The following is an 18,366-nucleotide window of genomic DNA, read 5'->3' as shown; positions in this document are numbered from 1 at the left end:
CATCGAGGCTAGGAAAAAAAGAGAGTTATGGTACTAAATAATAGTATTAGCAGGAGTTACTAGTTGCTATTAACAAAATATTTGATTATAAATATCCATAGATAATTTAATTTACAATTTGTTTCTTCTCACCTAAAAGTAGTATTTATACAATCTTTAGTATTATATACTATTTACAAATATTTACAACCTTCTTCATTGATTTGTGCTAAATTCACTAATCACTTATTTGTTACAGTTATTAGGGCACTTAGCTACATAAAATCTATAATGTTTGGGTGAACTTTGACTAAGAAGTTTATCACTATTACTGTGCATCCACTCGTCAGAACCATCGCAACAGTCACATATACCATCATTTACTTTACTAGATGGTATCGATAAAGATTGTTTCCTTGGGCTTTGTGTATCACAGTAGAATATTCCGTCAGGACAGGCAGTAGTGCTTGGTTCGTCCGTGCCGTCTTCACAGTCACAAAAGTCATCATTCAATCGTTCAAATGGAATTTTTTGATGCGATGTTTTGCACTTAAATTCTTTATTTGAGTCCGGCCGGTAGTTCTTGAGGTCAGCGTAATATATACCACGTATCATACCGTGTTCATTTATGTATTTGTCATCTTCTGAACGCAAGTGTAGTAAATTTACAACACTTTTATAATCCAGTACAGGCACCACTATATTATTGTTAGCTTCTGATGTTATGGTTAAGAAGAAATACAGCTGATACAAAATAAAACAAGCAACCATACAACATGACAGGATAATAACATTTTTCTTTTTCTTAAGGCCCATTCTTGCAGTTTAGTATCAAACCACCTCTAGTGTTTTAGAATTTTATATACATTTATTATATTTTTTTTCTTTTTATACGAATGTTATCGTTTTTGACATAAAAAGTCAAACCAAAAAACCAATAACTTTTGTAAATACAATTTATCCATAGAGTCAAAAGACCACGTATTCTTTAAGTATTTTAAGCATTTCAGTTTTGAAATGGTTATGTCATACAGAAAAGCTTTATGACTATTTATGTAAGAATACGATTTTCACCATATTTCAACATTTATAACTATAAGTTTGATGAATAATACCATTAAAGTATATTTTATATTATATTGATTGATAAATAAAATAATATTATACTATCTGGTGCATTTAATGTCAAATGTCAATGTAAACAAATTACCATCTGTCAGACTATCGTGGAATAAAAAAAAATTGACAAATAATAGTAAATTTTTATTATTTGTTGTAGCTGTCGTTATTACTTATTCGATAATGTACATATTTTATACAAATTAAGTGTTTGAAAAATATATATACTCGCACTATGATATTGTTACTCTGATACGTTGTTTATTTTAGATAAAATGAATTATTTAACAGTTGATTCCGCAACAACATCGACCTGCCCTGACAAAAATGAAGCAACTAATAATGAAGATCTTGAAGTAATTATGCTAATTTTAATTTTAATTTATTTAACAATAAAATTATTATACACACCACAAATTATATACAAACACATTTGTGTCAAACGAGAAATAAGTATAATTAGAAATCTCTTCAAAGAATAATATTTAAATATATGCTTTTGTATAAAAATATGTGAGAAGGAATAAATATAGCGTTAAAAAATATGTAAACACGTACATTCGTAAGTAAAAATTTTGAATATAACCTATATTGGATTTATATTTAATCTTTGATATACATGTTACATACATAATATACAAACACATTTTATCATATAAATAGATAGTAACAGCTCACCCAAAAGCTCAATGCAATGTTTTGTTAGAATTTACTCGAAAATGGTAAGTAAAAAATAAAGCAAACAAGACTTTAATTCTAAATTGTTTTTTTAGAAAAAAAGAAAAAAGCTTAGTTGTATATGAAGTCGAGATGGCCCAGTGGTAAGAACGCATGAATCTTAACCGATGAACGTGGGTTCAAACCCGGGCAAGCACCTCTGAATTTTCATGTGCTTAATTTCTGTTTATAATTCATCTCGTGCTTTTCGGTGAAGGAAAACATCGTGAGGAAACCTGCATGTGTCTAATTTCATCGAAATTCTGCCACATGTGTATTCCACCAACCCGCATTGAAGCAGCGTGGTGGAATAAGCTCCAAACCTTCTCCTGAAATAGCAGTGGGACATTTACAGGCTGTTACTTTACTTTTTTAGTTGTATATATTATGCCAGTCACCTCTTAATCTTTCTATTTGATAATTCTTCACAATGAGGTTGGCCTAGAGAAACTCCATGTTAGCAGTAAAATAAATATTTGTACAAATCAAAGATTGGATATTTTTGACACCACATTTTTTATTTAGTGTAAAATATTTTTTTTATTATTATAAGTATATATAGTTATTTATTTGTATAAGTCTTGTTTTATAAACAAGTACCTAGAAAATTGAGCTTAGTTTGGCTTATTTTCTTGTATTTCTTGTGAAAAATTGAAGGTTTTCAGTAAACAAACCAAAATAGTTTAACTTAAAAATGCCAAATGATTAGAACTGTTTCCGAGATACATAAATAAAAGTAAATCCAAGAATTAAACATCATTTTATATTATAACACACACTATGGCCCAGTGGTAAGAACGCGTGAATCTTAACCGATGATCGTGGGTTCAAACCCGGCAAGCATCACTGAATTTTCATGTGCTTAATTTGTGATTATAATTCATCTCGTGTTTGACGGTGAAGGAAAACATTGTGAGGAAACCTGCATGTGTCTAATTTCACTAAAATTTTGCCACGTGTGTTCCACCAACCCACATTGGAGCAGTGTGGCGGAATAAGCTCCAAACCTCCTCAAAAAGGGAGAGGAGGCCTTAGCCCAGCAGTGGGACATTAACACGCTGTTACTGTATAATGAAAACTAGTATTAGATTATAGTTTAAGAGAGCTAGGCTAGGGAAGAGCTAAATAAAAAGACAGAGTGTGGTTACAATGACAGATATATTCTTTTTTTTTATTGACAGTGACACTAACGAGGTTTAGCATCATTAAGTTTGGACTACATTCATATTTTAAATACTGTATATTCAAAAAATTCTTTTTTTTTAATTATAGTGATATATTTGAATGATTATATAATGTTGTAAATAAAATAAAATGTTTGCTAATACAAGTCTTAGATAAACTTACTAAAAATATTTCTGTATTTAGGTGGACAACTCGCAAAGTGTTTTGCTCAAGATAGCAACTCTGTATGCAGAGCAGCTGATGAGTGATTTGATCCTGGAGGTGGGAGGGGTTGGTTATCCCGCCCACAGGCTCATATTGTGTGCCAGCAGTGAAGTATTCCAGGTGAAAATGTATTACTATAAGAAATAAAATATTTTAATTCATTAAAAATGTGACATATAAAAATTCTTATTAATTATATCAATCAACAATTAAATATAAAAAAAATTAATGATTGTTCTTTTGTTGTAGGTTATGTTAATGAATCGTGAATGGAGTGAGTGGCGTGAAAGCCGTATAATATTGCAGGAAACGCCCACCGGTGCATCTGTCTTCCCTCACTTCCTGAAGTATTTTTATACCGGCCAAATTAGAATATCGCATCAAACTGTGCTTCCCGTGCTGTCTCTTGCTGATAAATACAATGTTAAGGTAATCAATGACTTCCTTGATTACACGGCGAGTGAACTTAGATGAGGTGATAGAGAAGATGTAAGATCTGTATTTGACTAGTTATTTTAATGTCAAAAAGTAGATGAGTGAATGTGTTTGTGTTACAAATACGTGTGTGTCGCTAGTGCAAGGTGTTGCAAGAGCGTGTGTACTGTGAGTGCGTGTGTATTGCGAGTGTGTGTGTAGTGTAAGTGCGCGTGTATTACGAGTATGTGTGTAGTGTAAGTGCGCGTGTATTGCGAGTGTGTGTGTAGTGTAAGTGCGCGTGTATTGCGAGTGTGTGTGTAGTGTAAGTGCGCGTGTATTGCGAGTATGTGTGTAGTGTAAGTGCGCGTGTATTGCGAGTGTGTGTGTAGTGTAAGTGCGCGTGTATTGCGAGTGTGTGTGTAGTGTAAGTGCGCGTGTATTGCGAGTGTGTGTGTAGTGTAAGTGCGCGTGTATTGCGAGTATGTGTGTAGTGTAAGTGCGCGTGTATTGCGAGTGTGTGTGTAGTGTAAGTGCGCGTGTATTGCGAGTATATGTGTAGTGTAAGTGCGCGTGTATTGCGAGTATGTGTGTAGTGTAAGTGCGCGTGTATTGCGAGTGTGTGTGTAGTGTAAGTGCGCGTGTATTGCGAGTGTGTGTGTAGTGTAAGTGCGCGTGTATTGCGAGTATATGTGTAGTGTAAGTGCGCGTGTATTGCGAGTATGTGTGTAGTGTAAGTGCGCGTGTATTGCGAGTGTGTGTGTAGTGTAAGTGCGCGTGTATTGCGAGTATATGTGTAGTGTAAGTGCGCGTGTATTGCGAGTATGTGTGTAGTGTAAGTGCGCGTGTATTGCGAGTGTGTGTGTAGTGTAAGTGCGCGTGTATTGCGAGTATATGTGTAGTGTAAGTGCGCGTGTATTGCGAGTATGCGTGTAGTGTAAGTGCGCGTGTATTGCGAGTATATGTGTAGTGTAAGTGCGCGTGTATTGCGAGTATGTGTGTAGTGTAAGTGCGCGTGTATTGCGAGTGTGTGTGTAGTGTAAGTGCGCGTGTATTGCGAGTGTGTGTGTAGTGTAAGTGCGCGTGTATTGCGAGTATATGTGTAGTGTAAGTGCGCGTGTATTGCGAGTGTGTGTGTAGTGTAAGTGCGCGTGTATTGCGAGTATATGTGTAGTGTAAGTGCGCGTGTATTGCGAGTATGTGTGTAGTGTAAGTGCGCGTGTATTGCGAGTGTGTGTGTAGTGTAAGTGCGCGTGTATTGCGAGTGTGTGTGTAGTGTAAGTGCGCGTGTATTGCGAGTGTGTGTGTAGTGTAAGTGCGCGTGTATTGCGAGTGTGTGTGTAGTGTAAGTGCGCGTGTATTGCGAGTATATGTGTAGTGTAAGTGCGCGTGTATTGCGAGTGTGTGTGTAGTGTAAGTGCGCGTGTATTGCGAGTATATGTGTAGTGTAAGTGCGCGTGTATTGCGAGTATGTGTGTAGTGTAAGTGCGCGTGTATTGCGAGTGTGTGTGTAGTGTAAGTGCGCGTGTATTGCGAGTGTGTGTGTAGTGTAAGTGCGCGTGTATTGCGAGTGTGTGTGTAGTGTAAGTGCGCGTGTATTGCGAGTGTGTGTGTAGTGTAAGTGCGCGTGTATTGCGAGTATATGTGTAGTGTAAGTGCGCGTGTATTGCGAGTATGTGTGTAGTGTAAGTGCGCGTGTATTGCGAGTGTGTGTGTAGTGTAAGTGCGCGTGTATTGCGAGTATATGTGTAGTGTAAGTGCGCGTGTATTGCGAGTATGTGTGTAGTGTAAGTGCGCGTGTATTGCGAGTGTGTGTGTAGTGTAAGTGCGCGTGTATTGCGAGTGTGTGTGTAGTGTAAGTGCGCGTGTATTGCGAGTATATGTGTAGTGTAAGTGCGCGTGTATTGCGAGTATGTGTGTAGTGTAAGTGCGCGTGTATTGCGAGTGTGTGTGTAGTGTAAGTGCGCGTGTATTGCGAGTATGTGTGTAGTGTAAGTGCGCGTGTATTGCGAGTGTGTGTGTAGTGTAAGTGCGCGTGTATTGCGAGTATATGTGTAGTGTAAGTGCGCGTGTATTGCGAGTATGTGTGTAGTGTAAGTGCGCGTGTATTGCGAATGTGTGTGTAGTGTAAGTGCGCGTGTATTGCGAGTATATGTGTAGTGTAAGTGCGCGTGTATTGCGAGTATGTGTGTAGTGTAAGTGCGCGTGTATTGCGAGTGTGTGTGTAGTGTAAGTGCGCGTGTATTGCGAGTATATGTGTAGTGTAAGTGCGCGTGTATTGCGAGTATATGTGTAGTGTAAGTGCGCGTGTATTGCGAGTGTGTGTGTAGTGTAAGTGCGCGTGTATTGCGAGTATATGTGTAGTGTAAGTGCGCGTGTATTGCGAGTATGTGTGTAGTGTAAGTGCGCGTGTATTGCGAGTATATGTGTAGTGTAAGTGCGCGTGTATTGCGAGTATGTGTGTAGTGTAAGTGCGCGTGTATTGCGAGTATGTGTGTAGTGTAAGTGCGCGTGTATTGCGAGTGTGTGTGTAGTGTAAGTGCGCGTGTATTGCGAGTATATGTGTAGTGTAAGTGCGCGTGTATTGCGAGTATGTGTGTAGTGTAAGTGCGCGTGTATTGCGAGTATGTGTGTAGTGTAAGTGCGCGTGTATTGCGAGTGTGTGTGTAGTGTAAGTGCGCGTGTATTGCGAGTGTGTGTGTAGTGTAAGTGCGCGTGTATTGCGAGTATGTGTGTAGTGTAAGTGCGCGTGTATTGCGAGTGTGTGTGTAGTGTAAGTGCGCGTGTATTGCGAGTATGTGTGTAGTGTAAGTGCGCGTGTATTGCGAGTATATGTGTAGTGTAAGTGCGCGTGTATTGCGAGTATGTGTGTAGTGTAAGTGCGCGTGTATTGCGAGTATGTGTGTAGTGTAAGTGCGCGTGTATTGCGAGTGTGTGTGTAGTGTAAGTGCGCGTGTATTGCGAGTGTGTGTGTAGTGTAAGTGCGCGTGTATTGCGAGTATATGTGTAGTGTAAGTGCGCGTGTATTGCGAGTATGTGTGTAGTGTAAGTGCGCGTGTATTGCGAGTGTGTGTGTAGTGTAAGTGCGCGTGTATTGCGAGTGTGTGTGTAGTGTAAGTGCGCGTGTATTGCGAGTATATGTGTAGTGTAAGTGCGCGTGTATTGCGAGTATGTGTGTAGTGTAAGTGCGCGTGTATTGCGAGTGTGTGTGTAGTGTAAGTGCGCGTGTATTGCGAGTGTGTGTGTAGTGTAAGTGCGCGTGTATTGCGAGTGTGTGTGTAGTGTAAGTGCGCGTGTATTGCGAGTGTGTGTGTAGTGTAAGTGCGCGTGTATTGCGAGTGTGTGTGTAGTGTAAGTGCGCGTGTATTGCGAGTGTGTGTGTAGTGTAAGTGCGCGTGTATTGCGAGTGTGTGTGTAGTGTAAGTGCGCGTGTATTGCGAGTGTGTGTGTAGTGTAAGTGCGCGTGTATTGCGAGTGTGTGTGTAGTGTAAGTGCGCGTGTATTGCGAGTGTGTGTGTAGTGTAAGTGCGCGTGTATTGCGAGTATGTGTGTAGTGTAAGTGCGCGTGTATTGCGAGTGTGTGTGTAGTGTAAGTGCGCGTGTATTGCGAGTGTGTGTGTAGTGTAAGTGCGCGTGTATTGCGAGTATGTGTGTAGTGTAAGTGCGCGTGTATTGCGAGTGTGTGTGTAGTGTAAGTGCGCATGTATTGCGAGTATATGTGTAGTGTAAGTGCGCGTGTATTGCGAGTATGTGTGTAGTGTAAGTGCGCGTGTATTGCGAGTGTGTGTGTAGTGTAAGTGCGCGTGTATTGCGAGTGTGTGTGTAGTGTAAGTGCGCGTGTATTGCGAGTGTGTGTGTAGTGTAAGTGCGCGTGTATTGCGAGTATATGTGTAGTGTAAGTGCGCGTGTATTGCGAGTATGTGTGTAGTGTAAGTGCGCGTGTATTGCGAGTGTGTGTGTAGTGTAAGTGCGCGTGTATTGCGAGTGTGTGTGTAGTGTAAGTGCGCGTGTATTGCGAGTATATGTGTAGTGTAAGTGCGCGTGTATTGCGAGTGTGTGTGTAGTGTAAGTGCGCGTGTATTGCGAGTATATGTGTAGTGTAAGTGCGCGTGTATTGCGAGTATGTGTGTAGTGTAAGTGCGCGTGTATTGCGAGTGTGTGTGTAGTGTAAGTGCGCGTGTATTGCGAGTGTGTGTGTAGTGTAAGTGCGCGTGTATTGCGAGTGTGTGTGTAGTGTAAGTGCGCGTGTATTGCGAGTGTGTGTGTAGTGTAAGTGCGCGTGTATTGCGAGTATATGTGTAGTGTAAGTGCGCGTGTATTGCGAGTATGTGTGTAGTGTAAGTGCGCGTGTATTGCGAGTGTGTGTGTAGTGTAAGTGCGCGTGTATTGCGAGTATATGTGTAGTGTAAGTGCGCGTGTATTGCGAGTATGTGTGTAGTGTAAGTGCGCGTGTATTGCGAGTGTGTGTGTAGTGTAAGTGCGCGTGTATTGCGAGTGTGTGTGTAGTGTAAGTGCGCGTGTATTGCGAGTATGTGTGTAGTGTAAGTGCGCGTGTATTGCGAGTGTGTGTGTAGTGTAAGTGCGCGTGTATTGCGAGTGTGTGTGTAGTGTAAGTGCGCGTGTATTGCGAGTGTGTGTGTAGTGTAAGTGCGCGTGTATTGCGAGTATATGTGTAGTGTAAGTGCGCGTGTATTGCGAGTATGTGTGTAGTGTAAGTGCGCGTGTATTGCGAGTGTGTGTGTAGTGTAAGTGCGCGTGTATTGCGAGTATATGTGTAGTGTAAGTGCGCGTGTATTGCGAGTATGTGTGTAGTGTAAGTGCGCGTGTATTGCGAGTGTGTGTGTAGTGTAAGTGCGCGTGTATTGCGAGTGTGTGTGTAGTGTAAGTGCGCGTGTATTGCGAGTATATGTGTAGTGTAAGTGCGCGTGTATTGCGAGTATGTGTGTAGTGTAAGTGCGCGTGTATTGCGAGTGTGTGTGTAGTGTAAGTGCGCGTGTATTGCGAGTATGTGTGTAGTGTAAGTGCGCGTGTATTGCGAGTGTGTGTGTAGTGTAAGTGCGCGTGTATTGCGAGTATATGTGTAGTGTAAGTGCGCGTGTATTGCGAGTATGTGTGTAGTGTAAGTGCGCGTGTATTGCGAATGTGTGTGTAGTGTAAGTGCGCGTGTATTGCGAGTATATGTGTAGTGTAAGTGCGCGTGTATTGCGAGTATGTGTGTAGTGTAAGTGCGCGTGTATTGCGAGTGTGTGTGTAGTGTAAGTGCGCGTGTATTGCGAGTATATGTGTAGTGTAAGTGCGCGTGTATTGCGAGTATATGTGTAGTGTAAGTGCGCGTGTATTGCGAGTGTGTGTGTAGTGTAAGTGCGCGTGTATTGCGAGTATGTGTGTAGTGTAAGTGCGCGTGTATTGCGAGTATATGTGTAGTGTAAGTGCGCGTGTATTGCGAGTATGTGTGTAGTGTAAGTGCGCGTGTATTGCGAGTATGTGTGTAGTGTAAGTGCGCGTGTATTGCGAGTGTGTGTGTAGTGTAAGTGCGCGTGTATTGCGAGTGTGTGTGTAGTGTAAGTGCGCGTGTATTGCGAGTATATGTGTAGTGTAAGTGCGCGTGTATTGCGAGTATGTGTGTAGTGTAAGTGCGCGTGTATTGCGAGTGTGTGTGTAGTGTAAGTGCGCGTGTATTGCGAGTATATGTGTAGTGTAAGTGCGCGTGTATTGCGAGTATGTGTGTAGTGTAAGTGCGCGTGTATTGCGAGTGTGTGTGTAGTGTAAGTGCGCGTGTATTGCGAGTGTGTGTGTAGTGTAAGTGCGCGTGTATTGCGAGTGTGTGTGTAGTGTAAGTGCGCGTGTATTGCGAGTGTGTGTGTAGTGTAAGTGCGCGTGTATTGCGAGTATATGTGTAGTGTAAGTGCGCGTGTATTGCGAGTATGTGTGTAGTGTAAGTGCGCGTGTATTGCGAGTGTGTGTGTAGTGTAAGTGCGCGTGTATTGCGAGTATATGTGTAGTGTAAGTGCGCGTGTATTGCGAGTATGTGTGTAGTGTAAGTGCGCGTGTATTGCGAGTGTGTGTGTAGTGTAAGTGCGCGTGTATTGCGAGTGTGTGTGTAGTGTAAGTGCGCGTGTATTGCGAGTGTGTGTGTAGTGTAAGTGCGCGTGTATTGCGAGTATGTGTGTAGTGTAAGTGCGCGTGTATTGCGAGTGTGTGTGTAGTGTAAGTGCGCGTGTATTGCGAGTATATGTGTAGTGTAAGTGCGCGTGTATTGCGAGTATGTGTGTAGTGTAAGTGCGCGTGTATTGCGAGTGTGTGTGTAGTGTAAGTGCGCGTGTATTGCGAGTATATGTGTAGTGTAAGTGCGCGTGTATTGCGAGTGTGTGTGTAGTGTAAGTGCGCGTGTATTGCGAGTATATGTGTAGTGTAAGTGCGCGTGTATTGCGAGTATGTGTGTAGTGTAAGTGCGCGTGTATTGCGAGTGTGTGTGTAGTGTAAGTGCGCGTGTATTGCGAGTGTGTGTGTAGTGTAAGTGCGCGTGTATTGCGAGTATATGTGTAGTGTAAGTGCGCGTGTATTGCGAGTATGTGTGTAGTGTAAGTGCGCGTGTATTGCGAGTGTGTGTGTAGTGTAAGTGCGCGTGTATTGCGAGTGTGTGTGTAGTGTAAGTGCGCGTGTATTGCGAGTGTGTGTGTAGTGTAAGTGCGCGTGTATTGCGAGTGTGTGTGTAGTGTAAGTGCGCGTGTATTGCGAGTATATGTGTAGTGTAAGTGCGCGTGTATTGCGAGTATGTGTGTAGTGTAAGTGCGCGTGTATTGCGAGTGTGTGTGTAGTGTAAGTGCGCGTGTATTGCGAGTATATGTGTAGTGTAAGTGCGCGTGTATTGCGAGTATATGTGTAGTGTAAGTGCGCGTGTATTGCGAGTATGTGTGTAGTGTAAGTGCGCGTGTATTGCGAGTGTGTGTGTAGTGTAAGTGCGCGTGTATTGCGAGTATATGTGTAGTGTAAGTGCGCGTGTATTGCGAGTATGTGTGTAGTGTAAGTGCGCGTGTATTGCGAGTGTGTGTGTAGTGTAAGTGCGCGTGTATTGCGAGTGTGTGTGTAGTGTAAGTGCGCGTGTATTGCGAGTGTGTGTGTAGTGTAAGTGCGCGTGTATTGCGAGTATGTGTGTAGTGTAAGTGCGCGTGTAATTCGAGTATGTTTGTGCAAGTGCGTGTTTATTGTGAGTGTGTTTGCATTGAAAGTTTGTGTATGTATTGGATCTCTACATACAAGCAGACGTGTGTGTAGATGTGTTATGTAATTAGGCGTTTTCAGCGTTATTAGTGACCTTACCTGTTTACATTTTTCATACAGGACCTGGTTACCCTCTGTCTGAGTTACATGTCGCAGCACATAGCGCAGGCGGCAAAACGAGGAAAACTTATCGCCTGGATGCAGTACACCATGGCGTGTGGCCATAACGATGTTGCCAAGGTAATTGAAATAATAAAAACAAGAATAGATTGAAAATGCAATTGTATTAATAAGTTCATCTTTTCGTGAATTTTGTCAAAATACATCAATGGACAGCATTGACAATAAATCTAATTAAATAATGCGACTATAGAAATATGTCAATTATTTCTAAATTTATTATAATTGGAATGTTTTGAAATTTTTGTTTAACATAAAACGCATTGAATTTATTTTTTAATAAATTATTAATATAAAAAAAAATATTTTATAAATATTCATGTTCGTGTGTATTTTTATTATTTTATAAATATAAATGTTGTTTCATTGCAGGCTTGCCAGAACTTCGTCAAGTGGAACATGGAGTGGTTGGTAGACAGCGAGCTGGCGGAGCTAGAGGATGACACGCTGCTGCTGCTGCTGCAGCACAGCGACCTCGTGCTGCACAACGAGATGACACTCTACCAGTTAGTTAACTCCTCAAACTATGTCGATTGCATTTTTAACACTTATGTTATATTTTTGATGTGTAAATATCTTAGCCCTCGGTACACGGTAGGTGCTAACTGAGACTTTGAGCTTCAGACGATTAAACGTAAGATTTCGACCGTCAGATGACGTCAGCGTAAGATTTCGATCATCAGGTGACATAAGCGAAAGATTTGTTATTGTAAGTGCGTTAATGTGTGTGTGAGATCGGTACATCAATTCTCATGAGTACATGGCACTCACACCACTTTTTTATTTATAGATTTGTGGTGCGTTGGTTGAATAAACAGAAAGAAAGGTTGAACACGAGCGACCTCTCTGAGAGCGAGTTGAAAGCGCACTGGGACTCCCTCGTCACTACCGTCTTCTCACATGTCCGGTTAGTATTCAACACAATTTAGGATTCTCTCCATAATAGCATGTTTTTAATACAATTAAGGAGTATAAGTAATTAAATCATTTTTTTTATACATCAGATTTGTAGATGTCTACAAATATTTATTTACTGGTGGTAGAGTTTTGTGGAAGCTCGTCTGGGTAGGTACCACCCACTCATCAGATACTCTACCGCAAAACAGCAGTACTTGGTATTGTTGTGTTCCGGTTTGAAGGGTGAGTGAGCCAGTGTAATTACACGCACAAAGGACATAACATCTTAGTTCTCAAGGTTGGTGCCGCATTGGTGATGTAAGCGTGGTTAGCATTTCTTACAATGCCAATGTCTAAGGGCGTCGGTGACCACTTACCACCAGGTGGCCTATATGCTCGTCCGCCTTCCTATTCTATATTTTTTTTAAAATTGCATTAATGAGGATATTAATTTCGTTATTCCAGATTTCCTATGATGTGTCCGAATCAATTGGCGAAGTTGTTGCTCTGTCCGTTGACGCAGGAACACAAAGAATTCTTTATGGAACGAATGGCGATTGCAATGAGTTATCAATCAGGTATGTCGGACAGATTAGTTAAACTGTCGCCCCTTATGACATTTATGTTTTGATGTGTGGTGTCTATAATTTACTTTGTGGTAGGGTTTTGTCATTCGCATCAATACATATTCTACTGACAAGCATTAATTTTGTTTGAAGAATGATTTTATTACGCATTGGTGATTTAAGAATTGGTTTATATTTCTTAGAGGTCCATTGTTTATGTGGTGACCACGTATACTCAGGTGGAATATTAAAAAAAAAAACTTAATCTGACGGAAGCCACGCAACGTGTCTTTAAATTTAATTGATAATTATAACCTTTGTTAATATATTCCAGGTCAATATGAAAGAATAGCAGAAGTACAAGAGACGGAATCCGGACGAATGCTTTTCACGCCCCGTCTGTACACCGAGGACACTTGGGGATTGGTCCTCGCTGTTGATAATTTCCACTCCTTGCCATGTTATCATACAAGGACATTTATATTCTCAACCAGACCCTCGATAGCTGACGTGGCCGCTGACAAGCTTACGGAGTGGACAGTGGATCTTTATCCCAAAGGGGTCTGGTTCAGGAAGAGCATGCTCATTGTATGGGCTGTGACGTATGATGTAAGTATTATTGACTTTCGTTAATTTTCTTTTATTTCATCACGACAAAGTTTTAATAAAAAATTTGATATTATTAAAACCTAAATAAAATTATACTTTTCGTGCAGTCACTTTAAAAAAAATATTTTTTATAACATTTGAATTATTGAACATTTTGTGCAAATAAGTTTTAATTGTGTCCCCAGGTGCCGGAAGTGGTCCTGCGTACGGTGCGTATCTCAATCACGTGCCAAAATTGTCCGGAACAGCAAGATAACAACTACGAGTACTGCGAGTACAACGAGCCCGATGTCAGAGTAAAGGTATGCTTTTATTTTATATCATATGTAAGTTGACACGCAAATGGGCCGTCTGATGGTAAGTGATCACCACCGCCCCTAGACATTGGCAACGTAAGAAATACTAATCTCCAATGCGCCACCAACCCTGGGATCTAAGATGATATGTCCCTTGTGCCTGTTGTTACACTGGCTCACTCACTATTCCAACGGAAACACAATAATACTATGTACTGTCGTTTGGCGGTAGAATATCTGATGAATGGGTTTCCGGCTTCAAATGTACGTTTTATCTTATAAAAAAAACAAAAATAGTTTATTTACAGCAAAATATAAATAAAAACATTACACACTTGATACAATAGCTGGGTTGTTTGCCGAATCAAAATTTTTTTTTAATGTAAATAATAAAAGTAATGTCCTCCAGACCGCTTTCGGCTCCGGCGGCCAATCTCAATTGAGATTAGCCAACTACGCAGGGATATTATAGTGTACAAGTGTGTGCGCAAACACAAGTGCACTCTCTATTCCCTCACTCTCATAATCCGATGGGACGGCAATCCGACACGACCGGAAAGAGTTCAGGACAGTTTACGTGCTGTCCGAGGCACGGGAGTGTATACACTTCCAACTTCCAGACTCCGAGCTGCTACTGAGAATTTTCTGACAGAAAACCCCAATAACTTTTTATTGGCCCGACCTGAGAATGGAACCCAGGACCTCCGGGTCTGCGGTCTTACATTAAGTAACTTGACCAACGAGGCAGTTACATTAAAAGTAGTCTATGCGACAATAATAATGTAGTAAATATATAAGTAATATTAAATATATATATAATAATATATATATATATATATATATATATAATGTAAATTACATTATATTTATGCAAAATATGTTTGATTTGTAATAGAGTTTGGGTTTTATATTTTATAGCCCATCAACTCGTAACACTGCCCCGAAATCGGTAATGATATTTTCACATATATATTTCTTTCAGATAGGTATCCTAGTATGGGGGGTACAAAATGGCGTCGAACACGTGGCGTCCGTCGTCGAGAGAGTGCACAGATTTTCTGCTCAAAATAGGTAAGGATAGCTCGGTACTTAAAGTTTAGCGGTTAGACTATTTGCTATGATAATACTATTTGTTGAATACTCGCTTACTAGACCTACACGCAAATTACGTTTACGATAGCCGGGGGATTTGAGATAAAACCAAGGTTTCTATTAACACTTTAATTAATTACTAAATATTATATTTAATTTAATCCTAAGAAAAAATACTGATCGTTACTGGATATTGAATGATACATATAATTATTCCGTCCTAATGTATAGTGCTAAAAATGCTGATCTATTAGTTTAATTTTGGCACGTGCAGAGCTGATCGCGGCGGCGACTTCGCGGCTAGGTGTTTTTAGGCACCGTACGTGACAAATGTGTAAATTGTTTAAGTACTGACTTCGCGGCAATGTGCTGCGTCAGCGATCCTCCCTGAGGTGCTGTATGTAACACGCATATATACACAATGTATTATATTGTACCGAGACTGATAAACTGCACCGCGGGTACCACTTCCAGGTTTATATTATTACGGCAGCTCAGCCTATTCTCTAATATAATGACCGCGGACTAATGGCGTATACTTTTTTAATTAACTTATTTTTCTTTATAAAAGTTAAATTTAATTAAAGCGCTAATTTTTGATAGTTTAAACGTTATTATTCATTTCTGAGGTGCAAATGCAGTCTCAGTGGTCCTTCGGCAGTCTATGCTTAATTTTTTTATAATTAAAAATTTTAATAAAAATTTATATATGTAGCAATTTCTAATAATGTAGCAGGTGATATAACATTCCGATTAGTTCAATTTTGAAATATTTGTTCAATAAAATTTTTACCGATTTAGACCTAGGGCTTAGCTAATACTCTATTTTTATTTTTTATATATATGTATATTTTACTGGTGGTAGAGCTTTGTGGAAGCTCGTCTGGGTAGGTACCACCCACTCATCAGATATTCTACCGCAAAACATTGGTGATGTAAGCGATGGTTAACATTTCTTACAATGCCATTGTCTATGGGCGTTGGTGACCAATTACAATCAGGTGGCCCATATGTTCGTCCGCCATCCTATTCTATATACAAAAAAAAGTATATATATGTAGTATATATATAAGTATATATATATATACTTTTTTTTGTATTGTCATAGGGCATAATACAGAGTTTTTAGTCGGTTCTACGTTGTTGGAAGTATTTATAGGAGCTAGTTATATTCCGAATTTGTGGTAGATTTTCGTTAAATATAATTTTGTGAAATGTCTAATTCATAAAGTATATCGTGATAACGAATGTACTTCGTGTGACAGTCTGCGTAGATTTCGCTGTTCACGTATTAACTCACGGTCGCGTCGCCCGCAGAGTGCTGAACATCGACGGCGCGCTGGACTTCGACGAGCTCAACACGCCGCTCTACTCGCCCGCCGGCCCCGCGCCGTACGGGTAGGGCCACGGGACGGGACTACAGATAAACGAACCTTGGATTTATATTTTCTATAAGATCGGCTATTTTATGCGAATAAAATGAACAGTTCTTGATTTATACATCTTTATAATACAACTAACGACACTGTGCCGCTCATCTCAATACTTATATTCATTTTATCTTCTAGCAACTTCGCCGACATTCAGTACGCAATCATTCATTCATTCATTCATTTATTCATTTGCGAATCCATAATGAATATCATAGATTATTTCAAATTTCGACCAATATATATTCACTATTATTGCCATTGGAATATGCTATAGTTAAATTATATCGGTCACGTGTGGTTTCTCCATTTACTCAAACCACGAGATGGAAACAGAAACTATTTAAGTCTTGTTTTGTTGTTCACAGACGTTGTCCAAAATGCTCGGACATCTGCGACCCGCCCGAACCCAAACACCTGTTGGGTCCCAACAGAGACCAGCTGAGGGTAAGTTGTAATCAGTGTTACCATTCGACCATTTAGCAAGTTTAGTTCAGTTTATTAAACAAGTGACGACGAGTGAGGAAAGATGTCTCCTGTTGAAATTTGGAGCTTATGCCACCACGCCGATTCATAGTGGGCTTAAATACATATGTGATACAATTTTCTCCTACGTATATAGGTTTCCTCGCGATGTTAAATCCATTAAACAGCTTAGAGATTCTTCTGCGTCCGGACGACACAGAAGCATCTCTTTTAATTTGAATTATAAATATCAACATTTGTTAAAATGTTTTGTATATTATTTTCTAGATACAAGTAGTGATAGTTCCTCTGACAGACTTCTGCCACGTGGGCGCGTCCGACACCAACGGATGACCGTCCGTCGCAACGCGGATGAGTGACAGTGTTGCCAACCTTTAAGAAGCATTTCTCCCCATTCATTGAAATAATACATTTATATTATGTTAAAAAAAAGCAAAGTAAGTACTGCAAGCAGCAATAAACATAAAATTAAGACAGAATTTCTCTAAAAAATATTTTTCCGGAAAAAACTAAAAAAATTGTTGCCCATAAAAATACCACATTTCGTCTGACTGACCCCAAATATAGGGGGAAAACCCCCCAAGTTAGCAACACTTCTGAGCGAATATTGTACAAGCTATAATTCGCTACATGTAAATATATGTGACGAATATTCGGGCGAATGTTGTAATTTATATTATTTAGTGTTGTATCGTGTGTGTGATGTTTTGCCGGTTTTTAAACGAATTAATGGATACATTTATTTTAGTTCAATGTAATTAAATAATAAATAACGGAGTTGTGATTATTGTACTATGTTATAGTGTAGCTTAAAGTACGCCTTAAGTCATTTAAGTATTACGTAAAAAATATTAGATAGAAAGCTTGAGGCATTTTTATTTATAAACTGATACCCATCTCTATTTTAATTTTCGAACTCAAAAGTTTTGATGTTTTTTTTTTTATTATTCTTTTAATTTTTATCCCTTCGACAGCAAAAAAGAAAAAAATATGTTTGCGTAGTACTTAAATGTCACTGCCGACACGTTTATTCGAATGTATTTGTTATTCAGTCAGTAGATAATAAATAAGTCAATGATTTACAGTAATTAAGAATTTTTATTGTGAAATAAATTGATTTAATTCTTTAATTAAAATAGTTTTTGAACGTTTTTCAATGTTATAATATCATTAAGTCAACTCAGCAATGTGACTTTCTATACAGCGCCATATTGTTTTGTTACTGTTGTTTGTCGTATTTTTATGATTTAAATTTTGTCTTCGGAAAGAAGCGCAATAATTTTAAGGTAATAAGACGTCATATTGTTATATTTGAGTATTAATTAAATGTATTAAATATTTGTTTGTATATTATTTAAATAAATAGAATAAATACTAGTACGGTTTCATTAGAGTTAAAATGTTCCTGCGCTGTTACTAAAGAATTCGGCTATGAAATGCACAAATATATTTTTCAAATCTTACAGTATTAACCAGTAGTATAAACAAATGTTCAGTTTTTGATATTTGTATAGATGTTGATGCATTTTCAAAGTCGGTAACGTCTGACCACTGGAGCGACATGTTACGACGACCTTAGTTCCTTATTGTTTTAACCACGGGCAAGTTTACTGCGATATTCCTTCGAGAATTTATAATTTAAATACTTCGCTCAACAAAAACATCGTAAATAAAGAACGAAGACATAAGTTTCATATATTTCGAGAGAAATAAATTTAAAGTTTGCGTCGCATCTCGTCACACACAGACTATTGATATTGTCGCGTCGCAAAGGACAATAGATAGGCGTAATACAAAAGTGTTCTTAAATAAAACGCTTCGTTAACGGAGGTACTTATAATATAAATATGAATTGATCTTTATCTTAATTAAAAAACACAGTGGATACCTATTTCATAAGTGAGTAACAACTGTTCGCTATGTAAGTGATTCTTGTGTATTACTCTTATTAAAAAAATAGATTGATGAAAT

The 18,366-nt window shown here is 39.3% G+C and overlaps 2 protein-coding genes across 2 annotated transcripts; one reads left to right on the top strand and one right to left on the bottom strand.

Moving 5' to 3' along the window:
- Positions 1-148: 148 nt before the first annotated feature.
- Positions 149-905, bottom strand: LOC126773036 (uncharacterized). Its single transcript, XM_050493659.1, has one exon. It carries the CDS (start codon positions 793-795, stop codon positions 226-228), a length of 570 nt encoding a protein of 189 aa, XP_050349616.1. The 5' UTR covers positions 796-905; the 3' UTR covers positions 149-225.
- A 308-nt stretch (positions 906-1,213) lies between these two features.
- On the top strand, positions 1,214-17,735 carry LOC126773011 (BTB/POZ domain-containing protein 17). Its single transcript, XM_050493625.1, has 13 exons — positions 1,214-1,454; positions 3,184-3,324; positions 3,454-3,633; positions 10,960-11,079; positions 11,392-11,525; positions 11,810-11,926; positions 12,382-12,494; positions 12,817-13,091; positions 13,277-13,393; positions 14,370-14,458; positions 15,797-15,877; positions 16,278-16,356; positions 16,663-17,735. Exons 1-13 carry the CDS (start codon positions 1,374-1,376, stop codon positions 16,726-16,728), a joined length of 1,593 nt encoding a protein of 530 aa, XP_050349582.1. The 5' UTR covers positions 1,214-1,373; the 3' UTR covers positions 16,729-17,735.
- Positions 17,736-18,366: the final 631 nt, after the last annotated feature.

The sequence above is a fragment of the Nymphalis io genome, chromosome 13 (genome assembly GCF_905147045.1).
Source record: "Nymphalis io chromosome 13, ilAglIoxx1.1, whole genome shotgun sequence".
NCBI classification, from domain to species: Eukaryota; Metazoa; Arthropoda; class Insecta; order Lepidoptera; family Nymphalidae; genus Nymphalis; species Nymphalis io.
The sequence above is the reverse complement of the archived record's forward strand: the minus strand, read 5'-3'. Positions and strand labels throughout refer to the sequence as shown.

Excerpts from the sequence above, each read along its gene's own strand:
- LOC126773036 (XM_050493659.1), bottom strand. The coding sequence starts at position 795 with ATGGGCCTTAAGAAAAAGAAAAATGTTATTATCCTGTCATGTTGTATG.
- LOC126773011 (XM_050493625.1), top strand. The coding sequence starts at position 1,374 with ATGAATTATTTAACAGTTGATTCCGCAACAACATCGACCTGCCCTGAC. Across the intron at positions 1,455-3,183 it reads CTAATAATGAAGATCTTGAA|GTGGACAACTCGCAAAGTGT; the intron begins GTAATTATGCTA and ends TTCTGTATTTAG. Across the intron at positions 11,526-11,809 it reads AACGAGATGACACTCTACCA|ATTTGTGGTGCGTTGGTTGA; the intron begins GTTAGTTAACTC and ends TTTTATTTATAG.